Source organism: Kryptolebias marmoratus, linkage group LG16 (genome assembly GCF_001649575.2).
Source record: "Kryptolebias marmoratus isolate JLee-2015 linkage group LG16, ASM164957v2, whole genome shotgun sequence".
In the NCBI taxonomy this organism is placed as follows: Eukaryota; Metazoa; Chordata; class Actinopteri; order Cyprinodontiformes; family Rivulidae; genus Kryptolebias; species Kryptolebias marmoratus.
This window is the reverse complement of record NC_051445.1, coordinates 1,165,668-1,179,878: the sequence shown is the minus strand read 5'-3', so window position 1 is coordinate 1,179,878 and position 14,211 is coordinate 1,165,668. Positions and strand designations below refer to the sequence as shown.

At 41.7% G+C, this 14,211-nt stretch overlaps 2 protein-coding genes across 6 annotated transcripts in view; one reads left to right on the top strand and one right to left on the bottom strand.

The window, feature by feature from the left end:
• Positions 1 to 8,392, top strand: part of LOC108248891 (lamin-A) — a 38,229-nt gene extending 29,837 nt beyond the window's left edge. For all 3 annotated transcript variants that reach the window (XM_017437936.3, XM_017437935.3, XM_037980282.1), the window contains 11 exons: positions 1,555 to 1,711; positions 2,202 to 2,327; positions 3,044 to 3,214; positions 3,496 to 3,621; positions 3,700 to 3,920; positions 4,547 to 4,838; positions 5,377 to 5,484; positions 5,555 to 5,674; positions 5,752 to 5,811; positions 6,742 to 6,903; positions 6,986 to 8,392. In XM_017437936.3, the coding sequence (XP_017293425.1) occupies positions 1,555 to 1,711; positions 2,202 to 2,327; positions 3,044 to 3,214; positions 3,496 to 3,621; positions 3,700 to 3,920; positions 4,547 to 4,838; positions 5,377 to 5,484; positions 5,555 to 5,674; positions 5,752 to 5,811; positions 6,742 to 6,903; positions 6,986 to 7,021 (1,579 nt within the window). In that variant the 3' untranslated portion in view covers positions 7,022 to 8,392. The remainder of the gene's footprint in view (positions 1 to 1,554; positions 1,712 to 2,201; positions 2,328 to 3,043; positions 3,215 to 3,495; positions 3,622 to 3,699; positions 3,921 to 4,546; positions 4,839 to 5,376; positions 5,485 to 5,554; positions 5,675 to 5,751; positions 5,812 to 6,741; positions 6,904 to 6,985) is intronic.
• Positions 8,393 to 10,201: 1,809 nt separating this feature from the next.
• pear1 (platelet endothelial aggregation receptor 1) overlaps positions 10,202 to 14,211 on the bottom strand; it is a 47,068-nt gene continuing 43,058 nt past the window's right edge. For all 3 annotated transcript variants that reach the window (XM_017437938.3, XM_037980464.1, XM_037980463.1), the window contains exons 16-20: positions 13,449 to 13,558; positions 13,244 to 13,370; positions 12,495 to 12,557; positions 11,257 to 11,451; positions 10,202 to 10,782 (exon numbers count right to left, since the gene is read on the bottom strand). In XM_017437938.3, the coding sequence (XP_017293427.1) occupies positions 10,625 to 10,782; positions 11,257 to 11,451; positions 12,495 to 12,557; positions 13,244 to 13,370; positions 13,449 to 13,558 (653 nt within the window). In that variant the 3' untranslated portion in view covers positions 10,202 to 10,624. The remainder of the gene's footprint in view (positions 10,783 to 11,256; positions 11,452 to 12,494; positions 12,558 to 13,243; positions 13,371 to 13,448; positions 13,559 to 14,211) is intronic.

Below are 14,211 nucleotides of genomic sequence, written 5' to 3'. Positions count from 1 at the left end.
GAGCGGTGCACGTGAGCACATGCACAACAAACGTGAGTTCCTTTCATTCAGCAGCAGTTCCCCTGAGATGGGCCTGAATGGGCCTTGTTCAGCCCGAGCGTTCGGTTCTGTGTCTGCTGCGTCACGCTGCACTCCGAGCAGAAATCAATCAGCAGCTTTTTATTTAGACTTCAGGAGAACTGGAAGGGAAGAACGGAAAAATGGTTCCTGAAATGAGATAAATACAGAAGTGGATCAAGGAAAAGAAGTTTTATAAAATGATTGTTTGGATGTTTTTCTGTATTTCTAAACATTCTTTTATTTAAGTTGTGGTTTAATTTCTTAGCCATAAACCTTCCAGTACGATCTGAACTTAGAAAAGGCTTTAATTGAAATAAGATCCTCAAACTTTAACAAATAAAACTAATAAAACTAACAGAGGAACACGTCACATGTCTGCTGTGGAGGACTCTCAGCTACTACCACAGCAAACTTCAGCCTAATATTTGTAGAACTGTAGCTGTAGATCGTTAAAACCTGATTCATTAGATATTTTGCTAACAGACAAACACACACAGGCAGTTCTATGATTGCTTGCCTTTTATGGCAGTGGGTGATAATAATTAACATTTATCTGCATTAAATTCTGTTTGAACACAGATTATTATGAAGTCAGGACTATTTTTTGTTAAGAATTTTGTTTTCTTCAGTTTTTGTTCTGTTTTTTTCTTCAGAAAGTTGAACCATTTTAACTCCATCTGTACCGAATCTCTTTAATTTGACTAAAAACACACGTTGGTTCTCCACACATCGGATTCTTATGGAGGGGTTGGCATTCAGTTTTATTTTTACACTTTAAACTAGTAATTTTATTGCAGATGAGAGAAAAAATAATTTAACTGAATAAATCCAAAGTAACATCTTTAAACAGCTGACTTTATTGATTTGATGTGGTGGGATTTATTTTCAGCTTCGAACACGATTCGTCTCAAAGACATTATTTTAGCAATAATAATTGACTAACTTTAGTTGTTTTATGAAAACACAAACTCTAATAGATTAAATCTTTTATTAATCTCTGCATCTTTTTTATTTCAGTGATTTATTTAAAGTCTTTTTTTTGTCTGCAGATGGTTTATAGCTGGAAATTAATAAGCAAACTGTTGGTTTATTATTAGTTCAGTCATAAAGTCTTCCTGTTTGTTGTATTTTGACCGGGATAAATAAGTTTGATTTCTATCATTTTTATTTTGCTGTTGATAATTTATCCTGCAGTGTTCAGCATGTAAGAATGTCTTCCGTTTTATTTTATGACCATAAACTGAGAACTTTTATGTATTTCAACTATTTGCTGTTAGTTTTCAACAACATAGAAACAAAATTTTGTAAGAATTAGGCATTATATAGTTCTTATTTAAATGAAACATCATGAGATCATTTGTTTTTAACTCACAAAATGGACATTTTTCAAATATAATAATAATAAACGTGTTCCCAGAGAAATCTCTCAGCAGGACTTCAGACGGACACATTTAGCGGACTAACTCCCTCTTCTTGTTGTCCTCGTCTCCACAGGAATGCCAAGAAAGAGTCGGACCTGGAGGCGGCTCTGGTCCGGCTCAGAGACCTTGAGGCCATGCTGAACTCCAAAGATGCTGCCTACACCACGGCCCTGGGGGAGAAGCGCAGCTTGGAGGCTGAGGTGAAGGAGCTGAAGGCCCAGCTGGACAAGGTAAAGCAGTCCGTGTGGTTCTCTGCCTCGGAGCAAATCCAGACCCAGGCAGGATGATGTGTTTTCTCCTTTTTGTTGCTCAGATTCATTTCAGACCCTAGAGGTTCAGGAAGCTTTGAGAGAAATGTTGACGTCACCCTCTAACGCCCACAGCTTCGCTCAGCTTGTCTGAAATCACCTGTTAGAGAAGCAGCCAGCAGAGGCCGACACGTGACACGGTTCTCTCTGCGTGCGTTTGGTGCTTCCTGTTAACCCTGCTGGTTATGAATGAGGATGAGGTGGAGAGGCGAGCACGGCTGCAGTCTCTGCTGTCGGTTTTATCAATGAATCTCACCTCAGAGTCTCAAAGCTGCAGCTGTGGCTCTTCTCCACCTGCTGGCCACGTTCAGGAACTGCAGCTTTTCTTCGAACAGGCCCAGAATTTCACCAGAGCTGCACAGGTCACTCTGTTTCTCACCAGGAGCTTATTTCCTCCTCTTCTCTCTCCCAGCTGAACATCAGTTTGGCCGATTCCAAGAAGCAGCTGCAGGACGAGATGCTGAGGAGAGTGGACGCCGAGAACCGCCTGCAGACCCTGAAGGAGGAGCTGGAGTTTCAGAAGAACATCTCTGCCGAGGTTTGTGCTCTTCCCCTTAACACTTCTATTTTTACTCTACTGTCCAGCTTTTCATCTTTTCCGCAAGATATTGATTTGCTTCCAAACACCTACTTGTTTGTTTTGCATTTTCCCCTCCAGATGTGCTGATGCACTTTTCTCCTCAAAGTCTTGAAGGAGTAACACACTTTACCAGCATTCTGCAGAATATATAGAAAATTCTCAAAATATCATTTCAGCCCATGATAGCGTGTGCTGCTGAAAGATGTGTGTGTCTGTTGGTGAAATATCTCATGGATGAATTTTAATTCAACTGTGATCTGATTCACAATTTAATTTAATTCAGATTCAGAGGGTTGGGACGTGATTCTAAAACAATTATTGATGCATGTTGATCATGCCTCACACATGAAACAAAATCCTGATGAGAGAAGCTTCAGCATAAATCTGTTTTCATTCAGGTTCAGATTTTAGGAACTAAAGGAACAAAAGAGAGTACAGGGACCAGATTCTGTGGCGGTGGATGTTCATGTATCACATCTAGTAGCTATCTGTATAAATAAATAAAGTTTGAACCTCTCCTTAAGCTGTTTGAGCTGAGAGGAGAAGAGTTAATGAAGCTCTAAACTGAATACTGAGAGACGCGGGTCTCTACAGGAGGAGAGTTAATTCTTCTTTATGATGCATCAACTGAAGAAAATAAATTTCGATGTTCACTGAGCCTCCGTCTCCTGCAGGAGCTGCGCGAGTCCAAGCGGCGCCACGAGTCTCGGATAGTGGAGATCGACAGTGGGCGGCAGCAGGAGTTTGAGAGCAAACTGGCCGCCGCTCTGGCTGAGCTGAGGGCGCAGCACGAGGACCAGGTCGGCCTCTACAAGGAGGAGCTGGAGAAGACCTACAACTCCAAGGCAAGTCCCTCTGCTGCAGCTCTGTCGCCACCTAGAGGCCAAACTGTTACTGAACAGCTTTGTGTTCAGATGTTTGATTGAACAACAATTACTTTAAATTGATTTGTCCTTCTTTAATCTGAGTCCCAAAGAAAATTTAGTTTAATAATCTCTGAGGATTTACTGAAGAGAGAAACTTAACAACAAATATTAGTTTATTTGGAGTCTTTACGGCTTCAGATGGTTTATCCTCTGATTCATCAGTTGTTAGCGGCTGACAGCAGATTGTTTCCGTGTTTCAGCTGGAAAACGCCCGTCAGTCAGCTGAGAGGAACAGCCACATGGTCGGAGCTGCTCATGAGGAGCTGCAGCAGACCCGGATCCGTCTGGAGGGCTTGACATCCCAGCTGACCCAGCTGCAGAAACAGGTACTCCTAAAACATCAGTCAGCTTTTTAAAAAATGTTTTTTTCCTGTAACTGAACCTGGCGTGTTTACGTGTGTCAGCTGGCAGCAAGCGAGGCGAAGGGGCGCGAGCTGGAGGAGTCTCTGGCACGAGAGCGGGACCTGATGAGGCGGCGTCTGGAGGATAAAGAGCGAGAGATGGCCGAGATCCGAGCCCGCATGCAGCAGCAGCTGGATGAGTACCAGGAGCTGCTGGACATCAAACTGGCTCTGGATATGGAGATTAACGCTTACAGGAAGCTGCTGGAGGGAGAAGAGGAGAGGTGAGGAAATGTTGCCCAGATGAGACGTCCAGAAGACTAAAAGTTGTTGCAGGAAGAGAGGAGCCGTCCTGAAGGATGAGCTGTTGAAGGCTGAACTCACAGACAGATTCAGTGAAGCAAAGATCGGGTTAATCTGGGAAATAATTTATGTTTTAAAGCCACTGTTACCAAACGGACTGAAAACTTAACTTAATAATAATAATAATCTCAATTTCAGGCCTTAAAAAGTCATAAAGATGTCCGGATCTTCCATTGTAGGTTTTAAAATACATTTAAATTTGTACCTTCATTCAGCTGTTAGTATTCAGTGAGTGTGTGTGTGTGTGTGTGTGTGTGTGTGTGTGTGTGTAGCTCTGAGGATTTCAGGTGTTTTTACACTGCAACCAAACTACAGCTCCCATCATGCAGCAGTCCTGTTAGAAAGTTTATTCACAGACATTCAGCCTTCCTCACAAAGAATCTGGTTGCCGTCCTCCTGAAACTGATTTCTTCTTCTGTGGTTTTGATTTGGCTGCAAAGGTTGAAGCAGATCAGACGATGAGGGCTTAAAATGCTAACACTGAATTTACTGAATTTATTACTTTTATTATATTAAACTGAATGTGTCCCCCCCTCCCTCCCCCCAGGCTGCGTCTGTCCCCCAGCCCCTCCACCATGAAGGTCGCGGTGAGCCGTTCCTCCGGCTCGGGCCGCCACCATCACTCCTCCATCGTGGCCTCCAGCAGCCGCAACTCGTCCGGCGCCAGCCACTCCAAGAAGCGCCGCCTGAACGACAACGACAGCGAGACCTCCAGCATGGTGGGTGGCACCGTGACCAAGGCGTGCATCAGTCAGCACGCCTCGGCCAGCGGGCGCATCACTGTGGACGAGGTGGACCTGGAGGGGAAGTTCATCCGCCTGAGCAACAAGGCTGACGAGGTAACGGGTGTTTTCACGTTATTAGGAGGCTGCGAACTGGATGAATATAAAAATAACTGCAGGGAAAAAACAACAGGGCGAGAGAAAACTTAATGACTAAACACAAACATCTTTATTACCTTTTCTATTTAGGTGACAGCTGCACAGGAAGTTATTTAATTTAGGACATTTTAGGAGTTTAATGCCTAGTTTGAATAGAACTGCATTTAAAAACTTCCCTTTGTTTTGAGATCTGCAAAGATTTAGGTTACAGTCGTGAATGTGCAGGTTGATCCATGTTTATGATGATGGTAGAAAAGACAAATGGCTTCTTTTTATTCCTAAAAATATGAGTACGAAGAGGACAAAGCTTCAAAAGTATTAATCAGCAAAGTGATGAATGAACCTGGAGTCAGTTATCTGAAGCCACAGATGGACTTCAGACTAAATCTGGATGAATGAGTTTCTTCTGTCGATATAATGTTTTTATACACTTATTTTTTTGTGAAATAGTTTGTCCTTTAATTTGTGCTCTAAAATAAATGATTTGTTTCTGCAGGATCAGTCTCTGAGCAACTGGCAGGTGAAGAGACAGGTGGGGAGCGGCACCCCCATCGTCTACAAGTTCCCCCACAAGTTCACCCTGAAGGCTGGCGCCACCGTGACCGTACGTTTGCTGGAAGCAAGTAGAGCACGTGTCAGTCCTACAGTTAAAATCTGTCACAAACTCTTTACAGATCTGGGCTGCTTCAGGAGGAGGGAGCCACAACCCCCCCACGGACCTGGTGTGGAAGAACCAGAACTCCTGGGGCTCCGGGGACCTCCTGCAGACCACCCTCATCAACGCCAACGGAGAGGTTCGACGCCACGTCTCACAGGTTTCTCTTCATCCCTTTAAGTTTCAGTGACTAAACGTTCGATGATTCGATTCCAGGAAATGGCCACGAGGAAAGTGACACGCACCCTGTTCCAGGATGATGAAGACGATGAAGCGGTAATCAATCAAAGAGATTTTTCTTTGTTTGTGGGATCTGAGTCAGAAACCTCAGAAAACACAATTCTGTCACTTTTTATTCAGGTTTTATTTCTCATCCAGTGAGCAGATTAGATTTCTTAAAGAAAAGTTATAGAAAAGATAAATCTAACCTTTTATCTTCGTCTCCTCCTGGCTTCACTTCAGGTCATGAGTCACTTTTTTTTATAGTGATTACCTGTAATTTTTTATCAGAAGAAAATCTAACAACATTTAAAAAATAAGCAAAACCAAAAGGTTTTTAGTTCTTTTTAACTTAGAGGTTTCTTTGATTATTATTTTTTTTACCAGATGATAAATTTTGATGTATTTGTCATCTTCAAAAAAAGCTGAAAAACAAGACTTTCCCAAGTAGGCAACAGTTTTAAGCATTAACCTCTTCAAACCTAAATAAAACAGAGAAATGAACCCAGGGATCTGTGATCTGACCCAAGTCAGAAGTTCTTCCACCTGAATCCAGTCCAAACTCAAACATATTTAAGTTCAGAGGGAAGACGTAAAGTCCCGAGTTGAATCCAAACTTCAGTCGTTTCCGTGCGAACAAACGGGAGAAAGAAACCAGCCAACCGAACAGAGAGAGTCTGTGAAGTCTGTTAGGGAAATAAAATTAGTTTCATTCATAAAAAAAGTTGTATTTTCCTATTTTTCATGGGTTTGTTGTGAATACTGCAGGCTCTGCAGGGACTGTGGAGGGTAAATAAATAAAGAAAAGAATCGAGAGGAAGTGGAGTTTAGTGTCGCGGTGAAATCGGCTCTGAAGACAGTTTGTATGAGAAGCTTTGGTTCTGGTTCTTGTTGGATTCGGATTAAAAACACGTCACAAACGTTTCGCTGAGTCTTCAGAAACTTGTTCCAAAAGAGGCCGACTCTAAGCGCTGTCGCCCCCTGCAGGGAGCTCACAGCACGAGCGGCGGAGACGACCACATCGAGTACAACTTGCGCAGCCGCACAGTCATCTGCGACTCCTGCGGTCAGCCGTCGGATCGCAGCGGCGGATTGGCCGAAGGCCTCGTGGGACATTCGTACTTCATGGGAACCAACGAGCCCCGACAGGTGCGTTGCCATGGCGATGTTTATATTACCAGGATATGAATTCAAACAAACTAAGATCTGATTTTATCCACTTCCTGTTCAGGGCCGAGTGAAGCCGGAGAATTGCTCCGTCATGTAAGAAACCAACCATCACCTCACCTGAACGCACCACAGAGGAGTCGTTTTCTACTGCCGGGATGTTTCTCTTTATTTTTTTATATATATATATATATATATATTATGATTCTTTGTTGTTTTGTATCCAGATTAAAGGTTAGATTAGCTTCCAGGTTTGGGTGACGGGCTCCAAGTTTTCAGATATTCCTGTTTCCTGCATGTCTGCTCAGCTAAAAGCTTCTTCTGGACTCTGACCAGCGCTTCGACCCGTTTAATGTCGACACGCACAGCCGCTGATCCCTGACAGGAACCCTGATCCCCGAGGTTAATTCATCACGCTGTCAAACAAACGGTTTACGTTTCGGGCTGCATTTATATGCAACAGAAAAATCCTCTTAGCTCAGGTTTTTAAACATTTTCTAAGTGCTTTAGAAGATTTCTCCGCAAAAACAATCATTTTTGATCATCTTCATAGCAAAGTTTGGTTTAGAGCATCTGATGGAGACTTTTGTATTAGTTGAATCGAACAGTTTCATTTTCTGTCTCCTTATAATAAAATGTTTATATGTTTGATGCCAGATATACAGAATATATTTGGAGTATTTTTGTGCTTTGAATCCAAATTAAACAGAAACATCATCAGCTGCATCAGACAGGATCTTTGTTTCAGATTAAAATAAGCGTGCCTTCAGAGGGGAGACAGCCACATGTTTACAGCTCACACCATTCATGCTGCAGTCTTGTGACCGTCAGCCCCCCCAGCCCCCCCAGCTCCTGTAAAACTGGTCACGAGCTTCTTTGTTCAGCTCGGTGGCTTTACGAACCTTCTTGCAGGATGTTTAGCACCCGTGTCAGATCGTCCCTCTTTCTGCTTTGCTTTTATCGCCGCAGTTATTCACAGCAGGTAGATTTGTACTGTAGTTTGGCAGCTTTACTCATTTATACTCCAGTGGAAAGTTTATGAATATGGAACATACTTGATGGCTGTTGTTTTTCTTATTTGTTTTTGTCTGATGCAACAATTTTTCTGCTCATTTTTTATGTCATCTTTATTCCTAAAGTGCCTCGAAACACACGTAACGACACTAATGACCTCTGCAGAATGAGCGAGTATTTATCATGCATACTACAGATATTATTACTGTATGTAATTTTGTTGCATATGCACATCTGTCAGCTGAAACCTCAGAGTTAAAGACAGATCAGGGAGTTTTTAAAGCACCGGCTGACAGTTCCAAACAACCTCCCTGTTTGTGGCTTTAAAATTGTACCCGAAGCTGTTAATGCCAAAGTTTTATTTTCCTTCCAGAATGCTAATAGAGGCCAAGCATTGTGTGTTGTATTTTTCTTTTTTTCTATAATAATGCTGAATAAAACCTATTTTTTCCAGTGACTGTCGTCTTTTTCTGTCCTGCATTCAAAACAAAGGAAAAGTGCAGATATTTTAATTTGCATTATACACACATATATGTACCCACAGTTACATTTAAAAATACACTGATGTATGTAAAGAAAAGAATAAAAAAACATTTACAGCATAATGTACATTCAGTCTGGTTGCTGTTCAACTTCACTGGACAGAATCAGAGACTTGATGTTTTAAAGTAAAATGATGGCAGAACTTCAGTTTTTAAACAAATAACCAAATAAAGATTCATCCAACCTGCTGAAAACTCCCCAAATAACCATCCTTAGTCTGTTGGATTTGTCTCCTCTGGGCTCCTGTAGTTAGCGGTGAGCAGGTGATGATCAGCATCTTTTAGAGTCTGGAATATTGTTTCTCACAAACTGGAATTTAAAGTAAAACAAGAAATGGACTTATTTTTAATAATCTCCTAAAACAGGCAGAAGGTCTTAATTGTGACTTAATGATAAATATTTAACTGAATAAATTAAGGGATCGTTCAAACATTTTAAAGTTGGCTTCCTTAGAAAGTTTATGAGCAGTTCTGTTGGCTAATCGCAGATTAAAGTGGATTATTTCAATCTTTGAATAAATCATTGTACACTTTAAACATTTATTTCTGTAACTTTTATACTGCTGTCAAAGTTATTCCTGCAGGAAATGCTACAGTTAGCTGCTGCTGTTTGCACTTATAACCACAGGATTATATCAACTAAAGTAAAACTGGTGCAGTGAAAAGGTTTGGAAAACAATTTGCATGAAATTTTAGATTTGAGTTTTCTGTCAGTAATAATCCACTTTGGTTTTAGCTGCGTTCAGATTAGCTGTTAGCTCAGTGGTCTCCAACCCTGGTCCTCAGGGCCTCCATCCTGCAGGTTTTCCTTGTTTCTCTGCTCCAACACACCTGATTCAGAGGTTAAATCACCTCTTCATGTTCTGTTAATCACCCATTGATTCAGATCAGGTGTGTTGGAGCAGAGAAACAAGGAGAACATGCAGGATGGTGGCCCTGAGGACCAGGATTGGAGACCCCTGTGTTAGCTCGTTAATCTGGTTAGAATTAAACTTTTTCTCTAAACTGAGGTTGTTCAAAGAGCTGTAACAGGTAAGATATTGTTTATATCCTATTTCAAGCCAAAAGGGGACTTTATTTTTCTCCAAGAAACATCATTTGTGTGAAAAACATAAAAGCGAAGCACAAAACGCACAAAAAACTCAATCTGGCTTCAAAAAGGTAAATATATATAATTATATTTATCCTGAAGATAAAACAAAATGCTCCTGACATTAAACAGTATTTTAAAATGACCAAACTGTCCCTTTAATTGTCTCTGACAGACAAATGTGAATTTTTAGTGAATTCAGAGAAACTCAGACTGTTTTCTGTACAAATAGGTCAAAAAGAGTCATCACAACAAAGCGTCCTGTAATGCACCTGAGGATGAACAGGTAGTTCCTCTGGAGAGTTTCTGCGTCGATGACGTCTGAGAACATTTCAAACATTCTTACATTAAATGACAATAAAATCTAAAAACATGAAGCTCAGAAAATTCACCTTCATCCTCCTCTGTTAATGTGACTGATTGAGTACCCTAAAAGTGAGAAAAACTTTGAATTTATTGAACATTTAAAACACAAACTGCACAGTTGGTGTCTGATCTGATTCTTCTGTAATTCCAGTGAGTTGGAGCGTTATTCACATCACTTCCTGTTTGTGCTTTCAGTGATTCTGAATCCTGTGAACCGCCTAAAACTGGGTTTGTTCTTCTACATTCATGTGAGGTTAACATTATATTCATCTCTATATTTACAAAGTTTCTATCCAGCAGCAGCAAAAAGCCACATTTAGGAGCAACGCTGTCACAAATTACTGCAGCTTATTTTTTTTTTTAGGTTTTCAGAAAATAAAACGAGTCCAAACTAACAGAGGAATCATTCCTGCCGAGGTTCTCCCAGGAACGAATCAAGAAGAAGAACGGGGTTAAAAAAAGAAAGTTTTATAAAAGTAAACAAACTGAAACATCTCTGAGGTTTGGCTTTTAAACGGCAGTTAAAGCAGCTGAAGCCCCCCTGGTGTCTCCTCCTCACCTGCTGCTCTTCAGTCAGTCTGGGTGGGAGTTTAAGGGGCGGGGTCAGTACCACCTGGGGCCCACAGGGGGGCGGTGCTCCCACACTGAGCTTACAGCTGAAGATCTTCGCTCCTCTTCATCAGCCTCAGTGTCACTGCAGAGTTCTCCTGGGGGAGGGCCGGGGGGAGGGGGGCCGGCGGACCGGGGGCAGGTCGTAGTGTCCCGGGATGTGGCTGTTCACCGGGAGGTCATAGTGGCTCTGGGGGTCATCGAGGGGGCCGGGGCCGTGTCCGAGGGAGCTCTGACGCTCTGAGGAGAAACAGCAATTATTCAGTTTAAGCATCAAATTAACTTTAAATTCACTTAACAAATATAAAAAAATGAAATAAGAACCAAATACAAGGTGGAAGGTTTGATCTGAAAAATGTGGAATCTGTGATGAAGAGCAGAATAAATTTATTCTTCTCTCTCTTCTCTCTCACCCATGTCTGTCTGTTAGTAAAATATCTCATGAACCAGTGGACAGATTTTAATTTATTCCTCAGAAAGTGATCACTGGATGCAGATTTACAACTTCTTTACTTCTGGCTCCAATGGACCAACACAAAAACGACTAACACATCTGGCAATAACACATGAGATAACAACAGCTAAAACTTTCCGTTCTCAGAGTAAAAAAGAGGTTTTCAGTTTAAAATTCTGGCATAAAAGGCGGCGGGCGATATGCATTCATCCAAGGAATGCTAGGCCTTTAACTGGATCTTCTTCAGCAGGGCGCCTCACCTCTGCGCAGCGTGGCCATGCTGAAGGGCGGCGGGCTGATCTCGGTGTACGCCCGCTCTCTGGGCACGGCCGACTTCATCTCCATGTAGCTGCTCTCCGGGGGGCAGAACGGGGGTCCGGGCAGGTCCTTGATGGTGGCGTAGGGGTTCTCGCTGTTCAGAGAGCTGCTGCTCACGGCCACCAGGTCCTTCAGCTCTGCTCGGCCACAGGATGGAGACAAAACAAGCAACAGGGAGGTCAAAGGTCAAATCTAAACATCACCAAACTGAAGTTTCTTCTTGCCCTCACGGGGTCAGTTTTAAACTGTTGACTTGATTTACAGTCATATTTTTATGACTTGTCTTTATATTCAGATCATGTCACTTTTACGTCAACAAATATTTAAATTATTCTCCTTTCATTTAGAGTGCTGCACTGAAAATTAAATTTAAGTGCATCTGCGCCTTTAACGGCATGTTCTGTGTTCATGTGTTTAATTTACTTTTACGACAAATGTATTTACAATGTTTCCAAAGCACACGAGTGAACAGAAACAAAGAGAATATAAATATAATAAAGTCTGTTTGGCTCATTTTATTCAACCTAAAGGAAAATCTTCAGCCATTTGATTTAGTAATTAATTGTTAAATTAATTCCAATTTGAATCAGCAAACATCATGTGTGTTTTTGCATGCTGGTTATCTGTCAGTTGTTTCATACATCAGATTAACACGTTAACAGCTGCTCGGTGAGATTTAATGAAAAACCTAATTTAAAAAAAAATTCATCTGCAGATGAAAAGTGAGGCATTTATTGATCAGACTTTCCGTTCCTAATGGGACATAAAACCATATTTTAAGGAACTCCTAAATGTTGAAATACTGCATCATTTTCCTTATGTTTTATATTTCTGCAGCTCCTCAGTCTGCTCTGAATAATCCAAACATTGATCCGACATCTGATCAGTTAAAGACAGCTCACTGAGCTGAGTCAAAGTGAAGACATCACAACGGAAAGTTTGTCTCCTGTGGTCCAGAATGACTGAACTTTGAACCCTAAGCAGTGAATTAAAGGACAGAACATCCTCAGTGCACCAACAGCAAAGAAACCCGAAGGAAAGTCTGTCTAGGATACTCTAAACTTTGTTTTGAACAAAACAAAGACATGCAGTCCAAATCTTACTTTTCTGGATTGTTTTTACATGCAGCTCATATTTACTACTCCTCGGTTGTTGGTAGGAGAACGAGGTGATAAAGTACCTTTGTTGTAATATTTTCCGAGGCTGGCGCTGTAGCTGTAGCTCCTGTCGATGCCAAAAGCTCCTGTTAACAATAAAAGACACATTTTCTCTGTACTTTCATTTATGTCAAACTAATCAGAAGCAGATAAACTGCTTTGGAAACGTGGAAAATCTAGAGCAGGTGTGTGAACGCTGCTGCCAAAGAAAACCTCCGTTTTTTTTATGGAGCTTGGAGTGTTTACAGCCTGATACCTGGAGGGCTGCAGGAAATGTGATGAAGGATAAACTTTTCTCAGAATTTCTCAACATTTCCTCGGCTTTTAGGCAGACAGAAAGGCTGCTGGTCATTCAGGTTATTAATACAAGCAGTTTTACTCTGAATCTTTTTATCAGTTCAGCTCAAATACCAGGTTATTAAAGCTTTTATCAGGAGTTAATTCTCGCAGCAGAAGATTTCAGGTTTTAACTGATAGAATGTTTCTGCGGTCAGGAGGTCAGGAAACCACTGTTTTACTTTTATTAGCTCAATAAATGTCCGTCCACTCTGCAGCTCAAAGACAGAAATATCAGTAACAATTATAATTAAACCACCTGACACCTTCCAGGAGTTTTACACAAAGATCGTCTCATGTTGAGAAATAACTGAGTTAAACCTTGAAAGTAACATTATGCTCGATATCATGTCATATCTTGTATGATCTGGATTCTCAGCAATGAGATATTTTGCTAACAAATGAACAAAGACAGGGGCAGTGATGGGAGTCGGACCTGAGTCCTTGCGGGACTCGTGGTGTTTCCAGTCTGCAGGCAGAGTGGCGTTGGGCTCGACGCCGAACAGACCGTGTCTCTCCCTCGCTGCGTTTTTCACGCTGCAGAACAGCTGGTTGTTGGTGTTCTGTGGGACAGAAGCAGAATCCATCAACGGGCTGCGGCTTCACTTCAGTTTAAGTTTGATTTTTTTTATGACTTTCACCTTGATGGTGCGGTCGTGGTTGTTGGGGAGGTGCGGCAGCGGGGGCTGGTTCTGGTTCAGCGTGTGGTAGCTGGGGTTGGAGTAGTAATGATGGTAACTGTGAGGAACATCTGCAGGAACCAAACAGGAAAGTAAAGCTCTGTGGACAGGTACAAACAGCCTGTTGGCGTCCTTCAGCAGGTAGAAAACTGCAGAATTTGAACACATCATTTTATAAAATCAAATCAAAACCTAAAAACTTATTTAAAGCCAGTCTTGTAAGACACTTGTCATTATTTACTTTAAATAAGTCATTAAGTAAAATATTCACTATATGAAATAAATGTTCAGAATTAAAAATAAGTCTGTTTCCTGACCTGACATGAGTGGGATCAGTCAAGCTGTTGCTTTGAAAGAGGCAGCAGCAAAGAATTATGGGAAGGAGTAATAATATTTCCACAAGTAAAGAATGATCCTGAGGTTCTTATGTTAAAGGAGATAAAATAAACCATTGGAGCTCTTTTATAAAACATTAACATTTAAACAAACTGATTGTGTAGCAGCTGCTCTCCACAGCAGATCATCTGCCTCCGTCTCCTCCTCTCCCATCGTCCTCCTCTGCAGATCCTCCTTCTCTCTATGAACCTTCTCAGCTCTCCTCCTCCTCTCCCATCCTCCTCCTCTGCAGATCCTCCTTCTTTCTATGAACCTTCTCAGCTCTCCTCCTCCTCCTCTCCCATCCTCCTCCTCTGCAGATCCTCCTTCTCTCTATGAACCTTCTCAG